General features: G+C 47.3%; 6 protein-coding genes across 6 annotated transcripts; 3 read left to right on the top strand and 3 right to left on the bottom strand.

Moving 5' to 3' along the window:
* Positions 1-1,811: 1,811 nt before the first annotated feature.
* Positions 1,812-4,373, bottom strand: BKA55DRAFT_581087 (uncharacterized protein). The gene is made up of 3 exons (XM_046194022.1): positions 3,922-4,373; positions 3,232-3,869; positions 1,812-3,181 (listed from the first exon to the last, which is right to left on the bottom strand). Exons 1-3 carry the CDS (start codon positions 4,276-4,278, stop codon positions 2,113-2,115), a joined length of 2,064 nt encoding a protein of 687 aa, XP_046043529.1. The 5' UTR covers positions 4,279-4,373; the 3' UTR covers positions 1,812-2,112.
* A 1,218-nt stretch (positions 4,374-5,591) lies between these two features.
* On the top strand, positions 5,592-5,856 carry BKA55DRAFT_712730 (uncharacterized protein; the record flags this gene model as incomplete). The annotated part of the gene is made up of 1 exon (XM_046200832.1): positions 5,592-5,856. The coding sequence occupies exon 1, from the start codon at positions 5,686-5,688 to the stop codon at positions 5,854-5,856; it is 171 nt and encodes a 56-aa protein (XP_046043528.1). The 5' UTR covers positions 5,592-5,685.
* Positions 5,857-11,975: 6,119 nt separating this feature from the next.
* Positions 11,976-12,755, top strand: BKA55DRAFT_695818 (DHBP synthase RibB-like alpha/beta domain-containing protein; the record flags this gene model as incomplete). Its single annotated transcript, XM_046200207.1, has 1 exon — positions 11,976-12,755. The coding sequence occupies one exon, from the start codon at positions 11,976-11,978 to the stop codon at positions 12,753-12,755; it is 780 nt and encodes a 259-aa protein (XP_046043527.1).
* A 1,236-nt stretch (positions 12,756-13,991) lies between these two features.
* On the bottom strand, positions 13,992-14,801 carry BKA55DRAFT_524594 (putative ubiE/COQ5 methyltransferase; the record flags this gene model as incomplete). Its single annotated transcript, XM_046188729.1, has 1 exon — positions 13,992-14,801. One exon carries the CDS (start codon positions 14,799-14,801, stop codon positions 13,992-13,994), a length of 810 nt encoding a protein of 269 aa, XP_046043526.1.
* A 165-nt stretch (positions 14,802-14,966) lies between these two features.
* On the bottom strand, positions 14,967-16,232 carry BKA55DRAFT_695816 (uncharacterized protein; the record flags this gene model as incomplete). Its single annotated transcript, XM_046200206.1, has 2 exons — positions 14,967-15,521; positions 15,567-16,232. 2 exons carry the CDS (start codon positions 16,230-16,232, stop codon positions 14,967-14,969), a joined length of 1,221 nt encoding a protein of 406 aa, XP_046043525.1.
* A 274-nt stretch (positions 16,233-16,506) lies between these two features.
* BKA55DRAFT_598356 (major facilitator superfamily domain-containing protein) lies at positions 16,507-18,371 on the top strand (the record flags this gene model as incomplete). The annotated part of the gene is made up of 8 exons (XM_046196230.1): positions 16,507-16,854; positions 16,904-17,170; positions 17,220-17,239; positions 17,291-17,601; positions 17,663-17,704; positions 17,757-17,952; positions 18,013-18,283; positions 18,330-18,371. The coding sequence occupies 8 exons, from the start codon at positions 16,507-16,509 to the stop codon at positions 18,369-18,371; spliced, it is 1,497 nt and encodes a 498-aa protein (XP_046043524.1).
* Positions 18,372-22,741: the final 4,370 nt, after the last annotated feature.

The raw sequence follows: 22,741 nt of genomic DNA, 5'->3' as shown, positions 1-22,741 counted from the left end.
CCACTACTCAAGATACGTTTTCAGCGGAGATATGACTATCAGAGGGCTAAATGTGAAGATCCGACTATTATTCGCAACTGGTTTAGGCTCGTACAAAACACGATCGCGAAGTATGGCATCCACTCAGATGATATCTGGAACTTTGATGAGACCGGCTTTATGACGGGCGTTTTCTCAACCAGTATGGTCATTACATGTATAGAGAGGCATGGACGGCCTAAAAGATTACAGCCTGGAAACCGAGAATGGGTTACAGTGATCCAAGCGATCAATGCAGCAGGCTGGGCGATCGAGCCGTTCATCGTGGTTGCGGGCCAAAATCACCTTCAGAATTGGTATCAAGAATGCAACATTCCGGGCGATTGGGCCATCGCCACGACCCAAAATGGCTGGACAGATAGCGGGACTGGTCTCGAGTGGCTAAAACACTTTAACCGATGTTCATTAAAGCGAACAATTGGTACCTATCGTCTTCTGATCCTCGATGGCCACGAAAGTCACCATTCCGTCGACTTTGAGCTATATTGCAAGGAGAACAATATTATTACGCTTTGTATGCCGGCTCATGCGTCTCATCTACTTCAGCCTCTTGACGTCGGGTGCTTTGGGCCCCTTAAGAGGGCTTATAGTCGAGAAATAGAGCATATGATGAAAAGCTCTATAACCTATATTTCGAAGACCGAGTTCCTCCCGGCCTTTTATGACGCCTTTCAAGCCACTATGACGGAGAGCAATATTAAAGGGGGTTTTAGAGGAGCCGGGCTTGTTCCTCTTGACCCAGAAAATGTGATCTCAAAACTTGATGTAAAGCTACGGACTCCTATTGAGGAGGAGGCTAGCGCATCCACCTCTTGGGTTCCAAAGACCCCAAATACAGTCCGCGAGGTAAAATCTCAATCTGAATACCTCGAAAGGCGAATCAGAGGACATAAAAGTAGCTCCCCAGAGTCAATTATAGAGGCTTCAAAGTCTCTTGCAAAGGCAGCAACCAGAATATATCACAAGGTTACCTTATTATCTGCAGAGAACCGAGAACTTCGACAGGCAAATGAGGCACTAAGCCGACGCCGCAGGGCAAAAAGAACCCGATTACAGAAAGGAGGGGTACTAACAGTAGGGGGAGGTCAGGAACTAATTGATCAGATAGATGTTAATACGCAGGTAGTGGCCGAATCGTCGAGAAGTGGTGGTCAGGGAAGTTCGGCGCGACCGAGGGAAAGGCATTGTGGAATATGCGGCAAGACTGGGCATAATGCAAGAACCTGTCAGGTAGTAACTGAGATATCTAGGGAAGAGAATAATGAGTAGTTTTAATTGATTAGATAGTTTATTATGTTTTTATGATAGTTTATCTTTTGAAGGGTAAGATTTCTGGCCCACTCGCTTGTCTGGCCCACTCGCTTATCATACACGTTAACTTATTTACTTTACTCTATATATAATAAAAGTTTTATATTATTCTTGATTATAAATATATAAATAAAGCTTTTTTTTTATTATATTTAATTATATATCTTTTGCTTTACAACTCAAGATAATATTTATTGTTAGAAAATTTATATAACGTAGTGTCTCTCCTGATAACCGCTGCCTTGTCTGCCGTCTCTTGGGCAATGGACTTGGCCAAGTTCTTAATCTGGAAGAGGGTTGTTTAGAGGAAGTTGATCTCCGGGGGGGGGGGGGGGGGGGGGGGAGGAGAGGGAAAGCTCTTTTATCTCTCTCTCTCTCTCTCTCTCTCTTTACTTTAAACTTTACTCCTATAGAAGGAAAAGGAAAGAAAGGGTAAGGGGTATAGTTAATAGGTAGGGGTCCCTTAATGGTAATTGGCTGTATTATTGGGAGGTGGAGAAAACGGGACCCATTCCCAGATGATCCCTATTTTACCTGGGAAATGAGATGGATTGTGGGAATGGGCCGCGTTCCTGATGGAAATACATACATGGTAGCGGAAGATATACAGGCCATAAAAGTTAGTATTAGGCCCATTACCAGTAGTAATTAGTACAGTAGGGTGAAAGTCTCATTTAACGTACTGTTCGTCATGGGGTAGGAAACTATCAGAGCACGGTGCTACAATCTACCCCATTCCACATCCATCTAAGAGCTCAATGTTCAGAAACCGTACCCGTGTTCAGCCCAATGCCTCCTCATCTCAGCTTGAAAGCTTGTCCGCTCCTCCATCAACTTGAGTCGATGCCCCTTAGCCTCCTTCAGCGACATGGGTACCACAGCCTGGCCAACGTTCTTATGTATCATGGCCATGAGCTCCGCTGGAAGCCGCTCTCCGCGTTTAGCAGCAGCATCTAAGGCAGAATGACCCGGTGCCGCATCGAGGATAAGCTGCGCAATAGCCTGCGGTACTTTCTCGGCATTCCCTTGCTTGAGGTTACTAAACGCGTTCTCCATCCACCAGCTTTGCTGCTGAGGAGGCACATTGCCCGTGTTAATGATTCGGGTGCTCGGGTCGACGAGCAAGAGTGCAATGAAGCGACTATAGCCGGGCTTGGTCTTGTCTTGCAGCTCAAAAGACGAAACACGATGGTTGAATACATTGGGAAAAGCTAGAAGTCTGCCCTGCCTTATCTCAACGCTGCCGTATCTCTGAAGACAATGACTGTCCACGGCTCTGTAGCCGAGATTGGTGCCATAAACACGCTCCAACCAGTTATAAGAGCCCTGTCGGACATTGTAATTGTAATCAGATGGAAAGACGCTGGTCTGCATACGAAGCTGCAGGTAGGTGGGTGTGACGTTCTCCGAATCCAGGTGGTATAAAGCAGTACTAATGATGTGCTCGTTCATTTGGCCTTCGACATGCCACCCTTCTGCGGGTAAACTAGAGTTTTCCGGCGTGAGCTCAATTGAAGTCATCCTGATAATGATCTGGATATCCTTGAAGCGTTCATGAAGGGACTCACCAGGACCCACAGCATAGTTCCAGGTCTTGAACTCCGGGGCTTCGGGCTGAACTGGCTGACGAACTATTTTCCAAGCGACGTCCTTCCGGGTCCCGTGATACTCATGCCCACCTTCGCTCTGTACTTCAACATCTTCGCCCTCTTCTTCATCAGAAGATGCAGGATTTGACGCCGATTCATCAACTTCAGCTTCACTTGTCTCAGCACGCGGCAGGCTTGAAACCTCATCCGAGGATGGGGTCCAGTTATCTTCATTCTCATCACTAATCGACCATTAGCCTGAACGTCTTCACCATGCGTTGCGTGAACTCACTCTGGGTTTATAGGTCTTGGGAAGCGCGGCTTAGTTCTGCCAGCTCCTACTTTATCTGCCCTTTTCCGGAAGCGCAACAAGCAGAAGTCCCATGCTGGAAGTGCCCTCTCGACGAGTTTCTCAATAGCTCTATAAATTTCACGGTGTTTGTTAGGGTGAAGTCCATTGATGTAGCTCGTGAATTTGACGCTTCCATCCTCCTGGAATTTGACGTTGGAGGGCAGCCACTGATACTTAGTCGACCAGTACGGGTCGAAGATCCTGTTCAGATCTACATGTCCATAGAACCCTTTTGGATAGGGAGAGTCATCACTGGGTATGATCTCTCCCTTGCCACTCCATCGATCGACGGCGTCCTCAACGCCCACTACTTCGTTGCGGAAACCACGAGATTTACCATAGATGAGGGGGTAGAGAGAAGGATCAACGAGGTCTCGTACCCTTTGATTGGTCAGGGGGTGCCAATCCGGACCATCCTTCTGATGCTCTTTAAGCTTGGCAAAGGCAGCTCGGAGTTCATCATGGAGGCCCTCGTCGATGAGGGTGTCTGACTTGACGGCTGTAACACAGGCATCTATCGTTGGGATCAGACCCGTCTTTTCAAAGTACTTGGCTTTGGCACGTAGTTCTTGGATACACTAACAGCATGTTCAGTATAATCCATGATAAGGAGAGCCACACAGTACTGACGTATTCGAGACATCCTCTATCAAGGATAGTCTTGAGTTTCTTGGGGTGGCGGGCATTGTAGTTGTAATTTGAAATCTCGTCGTATATTGCATCCACTGGAAATTTGAGGGCGTCCTCAATCCACTTTTCAGCAATCGTGTCGTCGAACACTTTAACGTGCCAATTGGGGTTATCAGTCAAGCGATCCATGATAATCATCATTGCAACTTCTCGAACGAGCAAAATATCAGAGAGAGAGCCGTAACAATTGTGGTGAAATCCTATAGGGTAGATTTCCTCTGCGCGTTCATCTTGGGCATGGTATCGGAGGTCCATGCCTAGACCTGGATATTGGCCGACGGTTACATATTGGGACATGACTGCAGGAGTCTAACACTGAGTTTGGACAATTGCTCAAGATAGGCCTTTCTCAGTTAAACGAGATTCAATTAATGGGTCTCTGTATGTCTTCACAAAAGCGGGACGCGCTAGGCTTATGTATTCGCGTGCGACACGTTGATTGAGATGACCAACGGAGCGCCAGATCACGTGGGAGCATGGGTATTCCAGGCAGCACAGGCATCAGCCGCTAGTCAATTTCCCCTCGAACACTTTGTCTAGGCCTCGGGTAAATGTTATCCGCAAAGGGAGCGCTTGCTTACGGTCCATTGCTGCCTCTCCCCACATGTGATTACCAGGCCAGAACGCGGAGAGAGTTGAGCACGAATTCCTGGTAGTAGTGACCTCTTCCTCTTAGCTGGGCCTACTCAAGTATTAAATACAGAAACGGGGCCCGTTTCTACGTTACGTGGTTCGTGCTAACCATGCTAACTCTATTAAAGATCAAAAGTCGGAGTTCCCTATAACCATGTAAGCATATTACTTTTTCTAATAGACCTTATGATCTGTCTCTTTTATATAGCATAATCCTGATCTGACTGGATTTTGTATAATAATACAATCCCTATTAGTTATTATAATAGTAATCGCGGATACGCTGCTCTCAGATTTCTCGTCCCCACTTCCCTTTGCCATAGCTATTGCTAAAGCGTTCTCTGTCATTTTTCGCAGATATGTTACGATTGGTCACCGTAACAGCGCTGTAAGGCTTCTATAAGCAACTGTATGCACCACTGTAATTGCTATAATAGCAGTTGTTAGCCAATCTTTTGCCCCGTGGCGTAATGGTCAGGCGCAACCGTTACAAGATACCAGCCCAAAACGGCGCCTTGCAGACGTGAAGGTGGGCTTACGCTATTGCCGCATCCCTCGACCGTCCCGAACTCAACGCAGCAGAGGCCCTCGAACTCAAGCTTCATAAACAGACTCCTTGTCACTCGCCACTATTCAAGTTGTAACGCGTACTCAGATTGATCGAACTATTCATCGAAAGAGACCAAAACGTCTTCATTCAAGAATCGGCCACGGCAGCGGCAGTAACAATAAGGCTCTCGGTCATCATATCATAGAACTAATAAAGCCCCCTTACCGGCTGCTAAGGGATCTACAGCAGAGTAGGCCGACATGAGCTAAAAGGGTATAATATTACGAGGTAATGCAGGGCCGGCTACGTATTCCAGCTGTTCAGCTACTAATATCAGTAGTCTATCACAACTCACAACTGATAGCCTACAGCCGATAACTGGCGCGCAGACTTATAATAACCCTGCATATCTCACTACCCCGCCCTCCCTGGCGCTTGATCAAGGAAAAACATTAACAGCAGTAAGCGGCTTAAAAAGCTAAAGGAACAACTCCACACTACCAGCCTGAGCAACTCTTACTATGCTTGCTACCCGTCAAAACAACAGCCTGGCGCCCATACAAAATGGCTATCCTGAGCATTTGGGCGATTATAATGTTTTAGTTCTACGCCTAATGCCTAATAACTTTCAAGAACCTCTTACCTATTACAGAGATGTATTACAGTTGCTCTCAATGCCAGATAATTTTTAAACACCAGTAACCAATCTTATAAATAAACCTCTTATATAAAGAGGAAAACCTAGCTGAGATAGTAAAGCGTAAAGTGCATTAAAGTCAAATTTAAAACCTTATCCAATTAGTATAAGAATTTATAATTTAGGATTAACAGAGCCTATTATCTTAAAGATATTGAAATTATTCTAGAGAATAATAAAGAGGACTATAGCCTAAGTGATGAAAATCAAGCTCTTATCTAAGGAAGACTGTATATCCTAAAGCTTGAAATTCCAATAAGGCAGATATAATACTAGATGCTTATAGATAAGTTCTGGGGTTTCATAGATGCAAAATGGGCTTCTCACAAAAGAAGCGAATAATCTAAATTATTTCAAAAACATTCTTAAAATTGGGCTCTCGCGCCTATTAATTTATCAACCGATTTGTTACCATTGTTATCGGACTTACAGCTGGAGCATTAAAGGGTAGTACTTGTGCATTCAAAACCAATCGCACGACTGGCATTTCAGGAGCTGATGCTCAGGGAGGATAATGAAGGGATGTACAGCGCAGGATGAGTCTAGCTCCGTAACAAAACGGAGTGCCCTGACATGATTTATATCATGGAGGGCCCAGAAATTGTCGAATGTGTTTGACCACTTCCCGTGCGATAGGATCCAGAAATCCCAGTCAAAGCTTTACGTGGTCTGTTCTGGCACTTGGTGGCATGGCGCCACGCCTCGAGGAACCAAGCCCCGATCGGAAGACCAAGTTTAACCCTCGTAATGAGTGAGGCCGCGAGGCGCCCGCTTGAGGTGGTAGTGTCTCTGGTTTCGGAAGATTTCAAGAGTAACTTAGACGCTTCAGATCATGGCGGGCGGACTTAAGTATCTCCTGCGAGGTCATAAGCCTCCAAGGCGTAACCCCCATCCCTATCATTACGGCAGTACGAGCGGGGAACCAATAACTTCAATTTCCAACCTTTCACAGCCAAATTACTGCACAAATCATTGCCATATAATCAATGAATACATCTTCAGATCTCGACCAAAGACATGAAGTTGATTCCTATGATGACAAAAGCTTCTACAAGCAACGCAAGGGCTCTCGCACGGGCCCCAAGGAGCCTGGCGGGGCTAATGAATTTCCGGCTACTGCCGCTGCACAGACATACCCAAATGGCTGGTATGAAGACCCGTTTGCTGCTCAAAGTGGGAAAGCGTGGCGATATTTTGCGAAGGGCGGATGGACAGGCGATACAGCTTGACTTACATGAGCTTAGCGTCCGTCTTAATCAATTCCGCTTTCGTGAGGGATAACTAATGGTGTTCTTTCGGATGCGTTCGGGCTTCGAGCCAGACGATAGCTGCGAGTGGACATTTTCGGCACTAGAGCTCAAGAGTCAAAGTCAAATATAGCTTATCACGACCTTTCCAATCAGTAAAGTTTGACCAGCCTTCGAAACTGCTAATTATTAGTTACACACAGTACTATATATTCTGTATTACTATCTCTCACCTCTGGATATTCATCGTCACTATAAATCCTAAGCACCTTTAATAGCTCAATAACATGCTCTAGAGTAATATAGTTAGGAGGCAGAGGAGGAGTAAACTAACCAAACACTACTCGGTCTCTAATATTCAAGATACCTAGACTACTTATTTCTCATCTAATAAGAATATTAGCCGTAACTAGAAATATAAGGTTAAAGAGACTTTGCCGCATATACTTCTCGGACTTCTTATACTTCTTTATCCTCTATATATATCCTAGGTAAAAACTGAAAACGCGTATATATAGATAACCTGTATTAAGCCGTTCGTAGCGCGCATCACACGCATTCTTCATCAATAATGCCTGGCTATAAGGTCGGTTTATATCTCCTGCCATCAACTCGCAGTAGCAGACAAGAATGACTTTACGTTAAAGAAGTAACAGAGATTCTTGTACGGCATCCTAAGCCAGTCTATTATTCACTGCTTTTGTTTACTTATCTTCACATTCTTGGACTTTTTTGCTGCGAAATGGTTTTAAATCAAGAACCACAGTATCATAAATAGATCGCTCGCCGCCAAATGCAAGTTAGAGGGCGGAATCTACCATCCTTAAGGCAGAAGCACGAGATTAATCTTCAATAATATCCTCATACTTATAATAGGCTTCTCTATTACCAGGCTCTAGCAGAATAACAACTAGATCTCCAGAGCCACTACCAAGTCTCTCCGTATTCTCGCGAGAAATATCATTCACTCACAGCTTGCTGGCCAATTCCCAGATTAGGGCAAGATAATAATTCTTACGGTTAGATCCCCGATATCAAACCTAAAGCCCACATAATTATATAAGTATAGGAGAACTAGGGTCGCAGGTATCGAAATCGAAGTGAACAGTATGGTCTATCCTATTTATGCTAATTAAAATCCTATTTAAAGTAAGCTGTCTCTAAATATAGGGCTCAGAATGCGAGAACTATAACAAATAAAGACAGCCTATTGAGCATAAGGATTGCTATTGATCAAGTCAAAGCGATCCTAATTATTTAGTAGAGTTCGGAAGAAAGATTCATAATTAGATAAGGTCGCAAAAAATGTTAAAGATGGCGAGGTGGGAATGTCTGAAAGCCTGGGAAAGGAAGGAGCGGGGTAGGAAAGTTTAACATGTTCCAATCATGTCCAGTCTGGCGTCGTGAAGACTGGAATCATAACAACCCGGGGCTAGCTGAATCTCACAGAAAAATCTTTATTTAGCCTCACCCGAGAATAACCTTTTAGGATAACTTTAACCCCAGCCCTCATACCATGCAGCCCTATTTTCCGGTCCTCCAAACCTCATCAATGCTCTCCAAGACCTTCCTATGCCTTATAAGCAAGCAAGGTTAGAAAATGCAAGCTTCCTAGGCTGTAAGTGGCTTAGAGTCTTACCTATACAAAAACCCCTATTTTTTATAGACTCTAAGACTACTGAAGCCCTTTAAAGCTGCCTCTTCTATCCTATTAAGCCTCTAGATCTGCCCTATAGCTCTTATGGAGCTACAGCTAGCTTTAGTTATAAGGATACTTATAAGGGAGCTAATAGAAGGTGGATTGTAAGGTATAATGCTATATATAGGGCCTTTTTAAAAGCCCTTAATAGCCGGCCGGACTTAGAGGTTAAGATTAAACCTCTAGTCTAATAAGAGACCTCTCTAAGAGCTGATTTTACAGTCACTATTGGAAATAGCCGCTACTTCTATGATATCCAAATTGTAGCTATCTCTAAGGACTCTGCAAAAGAAGACCCCTTTAGTACCTTAAAGGAAGCTGCTGATAAGAAACGGCGGAAATATCAGTTTCTTGGAGCCTTTTTCCACTCTCTTATCTTCTTAGTAGGTAGCCTTATAGATCTAAAAACCTCTCAGACCTATAAGAAGCTTTAAGAGCTCTTAGGTCTCTTTGCAGCCTTATAGCTTAACTCAGCTATAGGCCTAGCCTTAACTAAGACTAGGGCTATTTCAGCTGTCTTAATAGCTCATGATTTACTTAGGAAAACTTATTCTTAGGAAGCTATTTCTTATCTTTCCTTAAATATCTATCTTTTCCTATTTTCTATCTTTTTCTTAGTCTTTCCTTCTTTTAAACTCTTATATATATCTTAATATTTCCTTCTCTTTTTATATCTCTTTCTAGCTCTAGGATTTACTAGCTTAAATATCTCTCTTTTCTTTACTTTATTTCTATTTTTCCTTATTTTTCTTTCTTTTTATTTTCCTAAAAAAGATATTACATCTTTATTATTTCTGTTACGATTCGTGCCCGTAACAGCGCTATAAGGCTTCTATAAGGCAGCTGTAGCACACCCATAATTGCTTGCATAGCGATTATGGCCCGATCTTTTGCCCTGTGGCTTAACGGCTTGTGCAACCGTTACAATTTCCTTCTTATAAGTTAGAAAACCTAAACAGCAAATAAGCAAGAAAGCTCTTATATATGTGACGGTTGGGTTTTCCAAACAGGTAAACTAGTCCGTACTAGGTTTATGTTTGCAGATTGCGTAAGGCGTGATGCTGAGCGTTGCGAAGTGTCACGTCTCTTAATGATCAAGTAATGCGTTTTAGGCTTATTGATGTAAAGATGCTTTATTGATAGCTGGTGAGCTAAGTTCTATGAAAGTGCTAATGAATGTGGTCTATATACTAATGGTGGTTGTATGGGAGCGACGTGACATGAGGTCGTCGTCGGTCCTGGAACGACGCGGTCCTGGAGCGCCGTCGTTCCTGTACTTGTCGGTCCTTGTCTGGTTGGTTGCTAAAGTGGAGTTTTTTGTGGGGTACACGTGACGTAACCGCTGAGGTCGTAACAATATAGCTTAATATAACCCTATCCTAACCCTAATTAATTCAGCGTTTCGGGTTGTCAGTATAAGCATGGCGACTTGCCCGGCCGCGAAGAGCCTCAGATAAAAGGAAGGATAGGATTCTATGGCAAAAGCATAGTCGAAGGAATCGCGGTTCTAACTCCCCTTGCGTAGCTTGTAGCAGCCTTCCACGGTTGAGAGAAGCATTAGGTCAGGTGCCCGGAAATAGAGGCAAAAGGAGGTACTCGAGATCAGGTTGCTATGAGTGCAATGTCTCTCTATGTAACTCGGACAATTGCTGGTAATACTTTCACACGCAAATTATCTAGTAAATAGAAGTACCGATAGCGTGCGATTTCTAATTGGGTCGAAATTTTCTTAGCAGCGCGTTGATTGGCTGCAGCCATACATCTCCACGTACCTGGCGTCAGTTAGCACTCGATGGGATAGATAGGTGCTTTGAGTCTGTTTATGTTGAACGGATCGCGTGCGCCTTGATGTCCCTAATTGTATGTGTATTGTCGAACTGTCTCCCCCATCTTCCTTGGAGAGGGGTCTGCTTATTATGCTTTCCTGAATGGGTCTAGGGTCGCCGACAGCTGACCGATAGGTCACATGATACCCCGTGCGGCCATCCTACTGTTCAACAGTTTATATGTCTGTCAATAAGCTACTCTATGCGACATAACCCTTACTCCAAGTCAATGCTAGCTAAGCCTAAGCACCAATCAGCGACTCGGCTTCAACTAAAGCGATATGAGCTAAATATGTTGACCCCGCAGCCCCGTTTTGGTGAACGATTTGGCCTAAATCGCCTGCGAATAACACTGAAGTAGGATGTCGCAAGTGGATATTTGCAGGGGTGTTCCTCATTAAACAAGCGTTCATTGGCTCACGAAAAAGTAGCAGGGATGTCGAACATTTTAAACGATTGCTGATTGGATGCTATGAGGCAGGGGGGAGAGCCCGCTTTAGTAGCTGCTTACCCTATACAGGGTTTGAGGTCAGCTTTGTGACCGATACAGATCGCCCCGGATGGAAGAAATACAATAACTTTAATTAAATCAACTCATAGAAGCTTCTGCTACAGTATGATGCGTTTTTACTCCATGCATCACTGCGGTTGGGAGGTTGTGCGTCAAAATCTGTTTTTTTATTCTTTTCAAACGCATAGGTCAACCCTGACTGTCAGATATTACGTATATTCAGTCCATTGATGCAGATTCGTGTACGGAGTATTCATCTTGTGTTGTGTCAATATCTGCCCCTTGGAGGCTTTACTGTTTACGTGCGCAATCTTAGATGACCCCTGCTTCCCACCAGACCTCAAATCGACCTGAATTTCTCGTTTCAATCGAGAGTAGCCTTTAACATAAAATGATAAAACTCTCGTGCATAGTTCAAGCGAATAGATTACATTTATAGCTATGGATTGGTATACTTTTCGTCGGGTGCATTGGCGAGGCTGATTTTCTGGGAGTTTTTGGCCTGATTTTCCGCCTGCCTTTCTATTTTCACCAAAACTTGAACGACGCCGCCTCAACCCGCACTCTCCACGCAACACTGATGACCGGAGTTCCGGAGGTGAACTCTAACTCTGACCGGAACCCCGAATCAAAGTTTGCGCCAAGCTCCCCTGTCCTACCAGCAACGGGCCAGTCGCCTCCTCAAATTGCATGACGTCAGTTCACGCTCGCCTATCCATACTTATAGCATTACCCCCGCACGTTGCTTCTGATCCAGCTGAAGGAAGCTCCGAAACCTTCAAACATCAACATACCACTTCACTCAGCGTACTCGTTCAGACCATCAACTCCATGGGCCCCCGCGTCATTCCGGAGCCAGGCAACGTGCCAAACGTGTCTCAGGATGCGCAACAAGCTTATTGGGCTCTCCAGTCTGGTGGAGTTATCATCGCCCCAACCGATGTAGGCTACGCGCTTATGACAAGCACGCAAGACGGAGTCCAGAGGATCTTCGCCGCTAAAGGCCGTCAACAGGGCCACAACATCGGTATCATTGGGACGTACCAGCAGCATCGGCAAATGCATATATTACCCGAGTCCAAGTTTGAACTTACACGTGTCTTGACGGAAGATATGGGGATGATAGTTGGAATCATCGCCAAATACGATTCCAAGAATCTTCACCCGCGTTTGGCAGCCCTAGATAATACCACACTCTCTCAGGTCACAAAGGGAGATACGATCAGCATCGCCGTTGCAGAGGGGCCTTTCTTGCGAGAGCTTGGCAGGCTTTGCGATGACGATCCACAGGGCATGCTGATGTTCGGGACTTCCGCAAACGTTACGGGGCAGGGACAGCGATTCCGCATTGAAGACGTTGAACCGGCCGTGCTTGCCTGCGCCGACTTGGTCGTGGATTACGGTCTGCAGAAGTGGCATATGTATGATCGGGGTGGTGTCAACTTTGACGCCGAGAAGATGCAGGTCTTGAGAATGGGAGCCGGGTATGAAGTATTCAGAGACAGGATCTTGAGATGGTTCCCTCAACTGTTGGAAGAAGCAGGTGGCAGTCTTGAAGAGGATCCGGAGCATGGGGTCGGGTTACCACGCCCGCCTACCAGAACAGGGTAACGTTGGCAACGACTTTCGGCTCACGAGAACGATCCCCTCTGCCGCCACCTACAAGTCCGGCTGGAACTCATACTCGTGCCGTTCAAGGCAGTGCGGCACCGGCCATTTTAAAAGGAGACTGAGGGCGTTGACATAGTGTGCATCGGCGCCAGAGTAATCACTTTAGGCCTAGCGCCGAGACTACGTACATAATGCTATGTACAGAATGATATCATGATGACTCAAGATTACAATCGACAGCTGTGTATGTCCTGGACCTAATTAGCAAGGGAGCATGGCAAGCTCAAGGCGGCCAGTCAGCTGCACCGGCGACGTCCACATTCCGCTCCGGGTAATACATAGCATGACAGCGCAAGTGCTAGTAGTAGCACGTATCAGAAGTACGACCATCATCTGATTAGGTTCGAGACATGTCAGTGCTATAACATCGCCGACGAAATTACCTACAGCTCCGTCAATGCAGCACCGCGAGAACAAGGATGATGATTGCTCACCCATCACGGCAACAAAGATCGGGGTAGGCTAAATACGATGGCCGTGTTCTATACGTCGAATTGTGCCTCGTTTCTTAGAGAGTTGGGCTCGCATAAATAACCTTTTTGAATTGAGCGATCAGTCCGCTATCCCATTTGGACTTGGTGATGCTTGAGCTCCCCCCACCTGTCATATATTTAGGTGAAATTATGTGTGTATTGATGATTATACCAGTCGATGCATGAGAATTATTTGAGGTCTAAGAACCCAACGACAAGATGCGCTAAGTCGTGCAGCTCTTTATACACAAATGAAAGTGGTTGCCTGTTTTAGGCAGTAGCATCTGCTCTAGTTGGACTAGGGCTTGATATGCGACACTTCAATCTTTCAGCACATATTCAACACCATCATTTCGTGGCCGGAAGGCTGACTTTTGTCGCGCTTTCAACGTGCTAACGTAGTATTTTATTTGCCCGGGCCCGTGCACCGTGACTAAATGCCCGCGTGCATGCACCCCTTTTCTGAATATCTTGCCATTGGGGGAGTTTCCTTCGTACAGGGTAGGGCATATGTAATTAGCGGCACTATAAATGGGAATCTCCATGATGGGAATCACCATAATGTATTTCTAGCCCTGCTGCCAGAGTGTATACCCGCTCCAGCAACGTCGAGCACGCTTGGCTCCCGCATCACCTTCTGCCATACCGGCCCCTTTATCGAATCTAAGTCTACCTGTTGGCCGCCACCACCCTTGCGAAAGAATCACTTCCTGCACAAAATCTCACCGTGCAACAGCCCAAACCACGCATCCCCATCCTCCCTAAACTTATCCCATCCCTGCTGTACCTCCTCCAGCTCCTCTACAGTCGAGAAGCCCTCCTCCACCGCCATTGTCGCAAACCCCGATGACCTCGCCCGCTGTCCCATCGACCCGCCCCAATACTCGCGCTCATCGTCGCTGCTAAAGCACCACGACCCGGCGCTCCTGGAGATGTCGCCCTTGGCGAACCCTGATTGTTCCGCCCAGACGTGGATGTGGCTGCCGGGATGGGGATTGCCGCCCTTGGCGGCAGCCATCTTGGCCGTGACTCTGTACCACTTGTCGAGCGTGCTCGACTCAGGATACCAGGTCATAGAGGCGGATTCTCGGCAGGCAACCAGTCCGCCGGGTTTGGTCACGCGACGCATCTCCTTTAGTGCTTTAATAGGGTCAGCAATATGCTGGAGGACCTGATGGGCGTGGACGACATCAAATGCATCATCGTTGAACGGGAGAGAGTGGATGTCGCCGACATCGAATGAGACATTGTTGACTCCCTGCGATGCGGCGAGGGCACGGGCTCCGTCAAGCGGATCTGGCACGTATTCAATTCCGGCAACGTGGCCCTGCGGGACGAGGCGGGCGAGGTCGATGGTGATGGAGCCTGGGCCACACCCGACGTCGAGGATCTTCATATCCGGGCGAAGGTGAGGGATGAGGTAGTTGGCCGAGTTGGCCACGGTGCGCCAGCTGTGTGTGCGCAGGACGGACGAGGAGTGGTCCGTCGAGTAAACTGACCGATTCAATGCCATTCTGTTTAGTGCTTTAACTTCGTCCCATGTGTCTGAAGAGTGGGTGGTATGTGAGGACAGGGCTGATTTAAATAAACCTCGCCGGACAACCCCACCCGGAGTTCCGACGCGGTGCTGCGATCAGGTGGAGCAGGGTCGGGACGGCCGACATGGTTCTAGGGACAATCAATATCCGTGAAGGTGCACGCAGACTGCAAACAGCATCATGCCAAACTCGTCGGCACCTTGCACCCACCGGTCGATCCTCTGTCGACGGCCGGTTGATCCCGTATCCGGCGATCGCCACAGCTCGGAGATCTTTAGCGGCCCATCCGGCCATAGCGACAGATGCCGTGCGTACTCACGCTCCCATTCCTGCCTACTCCTTGCCTCCCAGACTCGCTTCGAATCAGGCGCGTACACTTCCTGTAGTTCCTCTGCGAGGAAGTTGGGAAAGTTGCTATCGGCATTGTACACGCTGCTGAGGAGGTAAAACGTAAACATGGCCCTCCGCTTGACCGAAGCGACGATCCACGACTCCCATGAGGGGCGGGTGCCGTTTAGTTCGGAGTGCAAGACGAGGCCCCCCTGAGCGGTCCGGAAAGCCATCTCTTCAAGTGTGACCATGGTGGCGTTATTGACAAGGGGACTACTTGAGATGGGAGAGAAGTACGCCATGATGGAGTAGGCGAGGTATGCCTGGAAAGCGATCAAAGTATCAACGTTTCCGGCATTCGGGTCCTGAATTATCAGTGACTGTGACATTGTGGGATAACATGGACTCACATGCTGCGCCAGCCTGTCCATCTCCCGCCCAACCGTCTCCGCGACGATACCCTCGCTTCCATCTGCGCGATGATGCCACAAGCGGACCAAGCTGTAGCAGTTTGCTAGGGCTGTCGGGGTGCCGTCCGACAGTTGCATGGGATGAATCATTGGGGGGACGTCGTCTCCGGCCATCTGCTTGGGGTACGTTCGCAGTACGCAGCTCATGTACTGCAGCGTGTATGGGTGAAACGCTTTGGGCACTCGATCCCCGACATCGAGAAATGGCCGCAACCACCGGTCGCGAACTTGATCTGCATCAGCAAGCGGTACAAGGTCCAGGTGTGAGAAGTTCAACGAGATCAGATGGCAAGTCTGGGGTGTTACGTCCTGCGTCGGGGCCGGAGTTTGACGTGTCACACACGGTTCCACATAGTCTGCTTCTGCCGGACCCGTAAAGATCGGCGACAGAGATGCGGATGTTGCGTTGCTCGTCGGCGCGACGACATGTCGAGGCGCGGCCGGTGATGAAGGACCATCGGCCGTTGCGTATCGGCAGGGGCGATTCGATGCAACGCATCGCGCGCACGACGGACGTTCAAGGTCGCAACGGACCTTGGACCTTGCACACGGCAGACACGACTTTTTGCGCGACGGAGTAGGCCTCTGTGTCCGTGTCGGGGCCATCGTGTTGAGAATGGTTGAAATTCCGATTGATGGCGGGGTTAAGTTGCCACCTCTTCGGAATTCCGGGTACAAAATGTCGTTGTGATCCACATTGTCACGGGACTCCGACTCATACGGTAGACCGAGAAAGCTTTGTCAAATTAAGTGGTTCGGAACTCCTCCGTAAGGTCGTAAGCCCGTTCGCGCTATGCGAATATTCGAGTATTTAAACACGTTTTCACCACAGCTGAGATGTGTTACATTACCGGACAATCTCATTTATCGACTTGCAAAAATGGACATTCTACTCAGTGAGAGCCTGTTTGGTCGCACCGCCAACTACCTCACCAAAGACAAGGCTTTTCCTCATCATCGTGATTTAACCAATAAAGAGTCTTCCATCGAGCTTCAGGACTCGACAGGCCAGCATGCTGGAGACCTCGACCGGCCTAGAAATTGGCCGACCCTAGTGAAGTCTTTTGTCATGGCAGACGTGATGCTCCTCAACTTTAGCTTCTACGCAGCGTCGGCCATCTTCACGCCGAGTATTCCGCTGATCGAGGAGAAACTCGGCGCGAACGCAAGCCAGGGCACGCTGGGACTGTCCCTGTTTGTTATTGCATATGGCATCGGCCCCCTCATTGTATGTGTCCCCAATCATACCAGGAGTCCGAGCTAACTAGACGTTGCAGCTGTCGCCCCTCTCCAACCTACCGTCCATAGGACGCTCGCCCGTCTACGTTCTCGGATCACTAGCATTCTGCCTTATCAACATTGGGACAGCCCTGGCCAAGAATGTTTCTACAATATTAGCGCTCCGCTTCGTCGGTGGTTTCGTCGGCAGTGCCCCCATAAGCGTCGGCGGCGCCACATTGATGGAGATATATGGCCCGCCCGAGGTCCCGTATGCCATTGCATTTTACGCCGTCAGTGGTGTTTGTGGGCCGATTCTAGGCCCAGTAAGTCCTCTCTCATATCCACCATCTTGCTTCACACTGACTTCCATAGATCTTTGGAACCTTGGCTGTGTATGTGACAAGCACCAAGGTTGTCTCGGGACTCGCGCTGACTTGGTCTAGTACCCGCTGGAAAACATGGACGGCGACGCTCTGGCTTCTTGCTGGCATCACCGGGTTTACGACCATCTTCATCTTCTTCTTCCTGCCCGAAACACTCATGGCCAATATTCAGCACCGCCGAGCATGTCGCCTGCAGCAGGAAAATACGCAGGGCAAACATCATTCATTGCGAAGCTTTTTCCTCGGTGTCGCACGCCAGACAGTCGACGACTTTAAGCTCTCCTGCATGGATCCCGTCATCTTGTTTGTCAACATACACACGATGCTCATTTATGGCATTTTGTATCTGTGGTTCGAGCTCTTTCCGTTTGGTGAGCCTACGGTTAAATCATACTACCGGTAACTGTGACCGTGATGCTGACAACGGTGTAGTCTTCGGAGGCATATACCGCTTCGATGCGACACAACAGGCGCGTAAGTAATGTTTCGGTTTCTAAACGCAACTACTGGTTTTCTAACGTGGCAGTTACTTTCTTTGGCATCCTCGTCGGCGCCGTACTCTCGGTCTCAGCATACCTTCTCTGGCTCTACTTCGTCTACCAACCCCGAGTCGCCGACCCTGAGACCATTGTACAGCCTGAAGACCGCCTCCGGCCCGGCCAAGTCGGTGCCGTCTGCATCCCCATCTGCCTCTTCGTCTTTGCCTGGACATCTCGCGAAAGGTACGCACCCAATACTTTTTCCAAGGACTACGCAGAAGAATGCTGAAAATAACGTTATAGCATCCACTGGATCGTTCCCATTATCGGTTCTGGCTTCTTCGCCCCCGGCTTCTATCTCACCTTCCAGTCCATCCTCAACTACCTCGGCGAGTCGTACCCACAGCACGTTGCTGGTGTCTTTGCAGGCAACACCTTCTTTCGGAGCTCGTTTGGTGGCGCGCTGCCTCTGGCTGCGCCGCGCATGCTGCAGAATCTGGGCATCGGATGGGCATCGAGCACACTGGGCTTCATATCCCTCATGCTGGTGCCACTGCCGTTTATTTTGGAACGTGTAAGTGGCACGATTCGCAAACTGGAGTAGGACTAACTCTGGATAGTATGGGAAGAGGCTGCGATCATGGAGCAGATATGCGAACTAATATGGGCACAAGATGCCGACGCCAATTGACATGTCCAAATTGCGACACTTTTCCCCCGTCAATGGGCGCCTTGTTGCAACACACTGAGAGCGTCGCTAGCGGTGAGCATCTGGGGAGAAACAGGACTGATCTGATGGCTATTCCACGCGCAACAGGGCCTCGAGATCGTCTTCAGCCTGAGTGGCGATGATGTCTCACATTCTCTGCCTTCCCGAGAAGTAGCAGACGATAATAAATACCTAAAACCCAATGTTCTTAGCACCGAGACAAAATGTAAATAGAAATTGTATAATTAACGTGTTTGATAAGTAACCCGACCGGACAAGTATCCCGATGTTACGATTGGTTACCGTAACAGCGCTGTAAGGCTTCTATAAGGCAGCTGTAGCACACCCATAATTGCTTGCATAGCGATTATGGCCCGATCTTTTGCCCTGTGGCTTAACGGCTTGTGCAACCGTTACATTAAGAAGTAATTATTATAATTAAAGTTAGCTAATTATTTAAGTTAATCTACCTATAATTAGCGGTTTCTCTATATGCAATAAACTTAATATAGGTGGTATGAATTACCTTGCTACGAAATAGGCCCTGTTTTGCGATTTAGTAAATGCAACTTAAACAGAAATAGGGCTTGTTATAAGTTTTAAAAATCCATATTAATTTCTATAACTTTAATTAGTCTAAAACTTATAACAGACCCTATTACTAACTAGAATACTTAAGTATTTTATATATTAATATTAGTATTAACGTGCGTGATAAGCAACCCGACCGGACAAGTAATCCGACCAAAATTAATAACTCTTGACTTTTAAATTATAATAAAAGCAACATAAACCATCTGATTAATTAAAACTACTCACTATATTCTTCTCCAGATATCTCAATAACTGCCTGACATGTCCTTGCATTATATCCGGTCTTGCCGCAAGTCCCACAGCGCCGAACCCTCGGTCGCGCCAAACTTCCTTGACCACCACTTCTCGATAATTCAGCCACTACCTGCGTATCTATATCTATCTGATCAATTAGATCCCTACCTTCCTCTATAGTCATCTTCCCTCTATTCTGTAGGCGGGTTCTTTTTACCCTGCGCCGCCGGCTAAGTATCTCATTTGCCTCTTCAAGATCTCTGACCCTAGCCTCTAGTAAGGCATTCTTATGCATAATTGCTATTGTTCCCTTTGCAAGAGACTTCAAAGCTCCTAGAATTGACGCTGGAGAGCTACTTTGATGTCTTCTTGTTCGTCTTTCAAGGTATTCAGACTGAGATCCGGCCTCAAGCACGGTCTTTGGGGTCTTTGATACCCAAGGGGTCGAGGGGTTAGCTACCTCCTCGGCAGGCGTTGGAGTCCGTAGCTGCACGTCAAGCCTTGAGACTACACTTTCCGGGTCAAAAGGAAGAAGCCCAGCTCCCTCAAAACCTCCCTTAATATTCTTCTCAGTCATAGTAGCTTGAAAAGCGGCATAAAAGGCCGGGAGGAACTCGGTCTTGGAAACATGAGTAAAGACCTTCTGATCAGATGCTCTATTTCTCGACCATAGGCCTTCTTAAGCGGCCCAAAGCACCCAACATCAAGACGCTGAAGCAGGTGGGAAGAATGAGTCTAAACTCTCCAGCGTCAGCCAACAAACCATTCACTTGTCCTATCTGCACATTCTCCTCGGGCTATCTGAGAAAACTCAGCCTTATGATTTATAGTCTCAATATATTGTTTCGCCTTTTGCTGCTGTCAGTATTTTTATATATGTTACACTTATAGGCAACATTGATATAGTATGGTAGGGTTATAGTTATCTATAAATTGGAACTCTATTGTTGCTTTATATTGCTAGTGAGATTTACTGACTTCACTTGAGACAGTGAGGTCTTAGGCTACACTAAAAGCTTACTAGTTTAGAATAGGAAAATGTAATGCTTAACCGCAATCTGTTCTATGGCGGCTTTTAAGGTCATTGAGTTTAACCCTATAATACAACAGCAAGATAGATCTAAGACAGAAAAAATGTATTTCTATATTGTTAAGACATATAGATACCCAATTAAACTATATAAGACTAGGAATTCCAATTGTGGTCTGGAAAACCTAAGTGCTAATTCCCCTCTAGATTGCTTGCTTCAGTAACTCATCTAGGTCAGGAAGGCACAGGGAATTAACAAGGGCATTGAGCTTCTGCCGACGCTTTTTAGATATTCTATGTTTCTCTTTAAGGTGGCATCTAACGCAATTATCACCTGCCTTTACGGCGAAACCACAGGGTATACAAATTATAGTTTAATATAAAATATCGTAGTAAAGTTCTAGTCCCCTGAGCGTCTAAACTTAACTTGGCGTGATGTTTTGTTGGTAAAGGCGGTTCTTTAAAGGTACTTAAATAGACATACTGAGAAGGTGAAATATTTAGAGAAGAGAAATAAAGTAATCCATAAGCGAGCGCCGCACACAAGCGAGCGCCGCACTTCTCCACGCGACGCGTCTATTCTACATTCAACACCCAAAAACCGCCACAATAAGACATGTCTTCGGTTCCGTACGAAGCCAGGGTGAATCTAGCTCTCGAAGCTATTCAGAAAGACCAAAATCTAAGCATACGGGCTGCAGCGAAGATCTACGGGGTGTCTGATCGAACCATTCGCCGACGACGCGATGGCTCTGCTGCACGACACGATACTGTACCCAATTCGAGGAAGCTTACACAGTTAGAAGAAGAGGTCATTGTCCAGTATGTGATTGAGTTGTGCACACGATCTTTCCCGCCTAGATTACGTGGCGTGGAAGATATGGCCAACCAACTGCTTCGCACACGCGACGCGTCGGCTGTTGTCAAGAACTGGGCCTCTAACTTCGTTAGACGCCGGCCAGAGCTCCGTATGCGTTTTTCTCGGAAATATGATTATCAGAGAGCCAAATGCGAAGATCCGAAGGTTATTTCTGAGTGGTTTGCACTCGTATGGAGCGTTAAAGCCAAGTATGGCATACTAGATGACGACACCTACAACTTCGACGAGACTGGGTTTATGATGGGTATCATCTTCGCATGCATGGTGGTCACTACCTCAGATGGCCGTGGCAAGGCCAAGCTGGCACAGCCCGGCAATCGAGAGTGGGCAACGGTGATCCAAGGTGTGAATGCGCAAGGCTGGGCCATCCCGCCATTCATCATCCTGGCCGCGCAGTACCATCTAGCCAACTGGTACACAGAGAGTAACCTTCCGGCCGACTGGATGATCACAACTACAGACAATGGCTGGACTACCAACGAAGTAGGTCTGGATTGGATCAAGCACTTCGACAAGCATACAGCGAGTCGTACGAAAGGCACCCATCGGCTGTTGATTCTTGACGGCCACGAGAGCCACCACTCCACCATTTTCGAGCTCTACTGCAAAGAACACAACATCGTTACACTCTGCATGCCTTCCCATTCCTCTCATTACCTCCAGCCGCTAGACGTTGGGTGTTTTGGGCCGATGAAGAAGGCGTATGGTCGACAGATCGAGGATTTGATGCGAGCACATATTACACACGTAAGCAAGGTCGAGTTCCTTCGCGCATTTCGCGAGGCCTTCTTTGCTTCTATGACAGAGAAAAACATACAGGGAGGCTTTATGGGAGCTGGACTTGTGCCGCACGACCCGGAAAGGGTTCTTTCCAAACTAGATGTACGGATACGGACTCCAACACCTACCCTACCCCCTTCGACCTCAGCTGACCCTTGGATCCCCAAGACGCCCCAGAACCCCTTGGAAGCCAACTCGCAGTCAGAACTAATCAAGACTCGTATCTCCAATCACCAAAATAGCTCCCCGACGTCGATGATTAATGCAGTTGATCAGTTTGCGAAAGGCGCAAAAGCAATAATGCATCGGGTGGCCCTCTTAGAAGCGGAGGTCTCCTCCCTTCGTAAGGCTAACGAAGCTCTTAGCAAACGCCGGAGAGCTAAAAGAGCACGCGTGAGGCTAGGAAGATCACTTACTGTGCAAGACGCACAGGATTTACTGGCTAAAAAGGCTGCAGATGAGAAAACACCCCAGGAAAGGCAACAGAATGGTAGTTATGCGGGAAGTGCCCGTTCAAAGTCGCGGCGCTGTGGCACTTGCGGTAAAGCTGGGCATAATGCGCGAACTTGCCCAGAGACTGCAGAATCATCGGCTTCATCTATTTCCGATGTAATTGTTGTTGATTATTAGTGTAATGGCGGTGTAATTAAGGATAATTGCTGAGCAGTGCTGGAAAGTGCGGCGCTCGCTTGTGTGCGGCGCTCGCTTATGGATTACGTTACTATAAATCCAATTGCTAAACCATTGAATATAAGTACAAGACGCGACAGTCAAGGAGAGATTAGACTCGAAGTCAAATCAACTA

The sequence above is a fragment of the Fusarium redolens genome, assembly GCF_020744475.1.
Source record: "Fusarium redolens strain MPI-CAGE-AT-0023 chromosome Unknown BKA55scaffold_20, whole genome shotgun sequence".
NCBI lineage: Eukaryota > Fungi > Ascomycota > Sordariomycetes > Hypocreales > Nectriaceae > Fusarium > Fusarium redolens.
The sequence above is the reverse complement of the archived record's forward strand: the minus strand, read 5'-3'. Positions and strand labels throughout refer to the sequence as shown.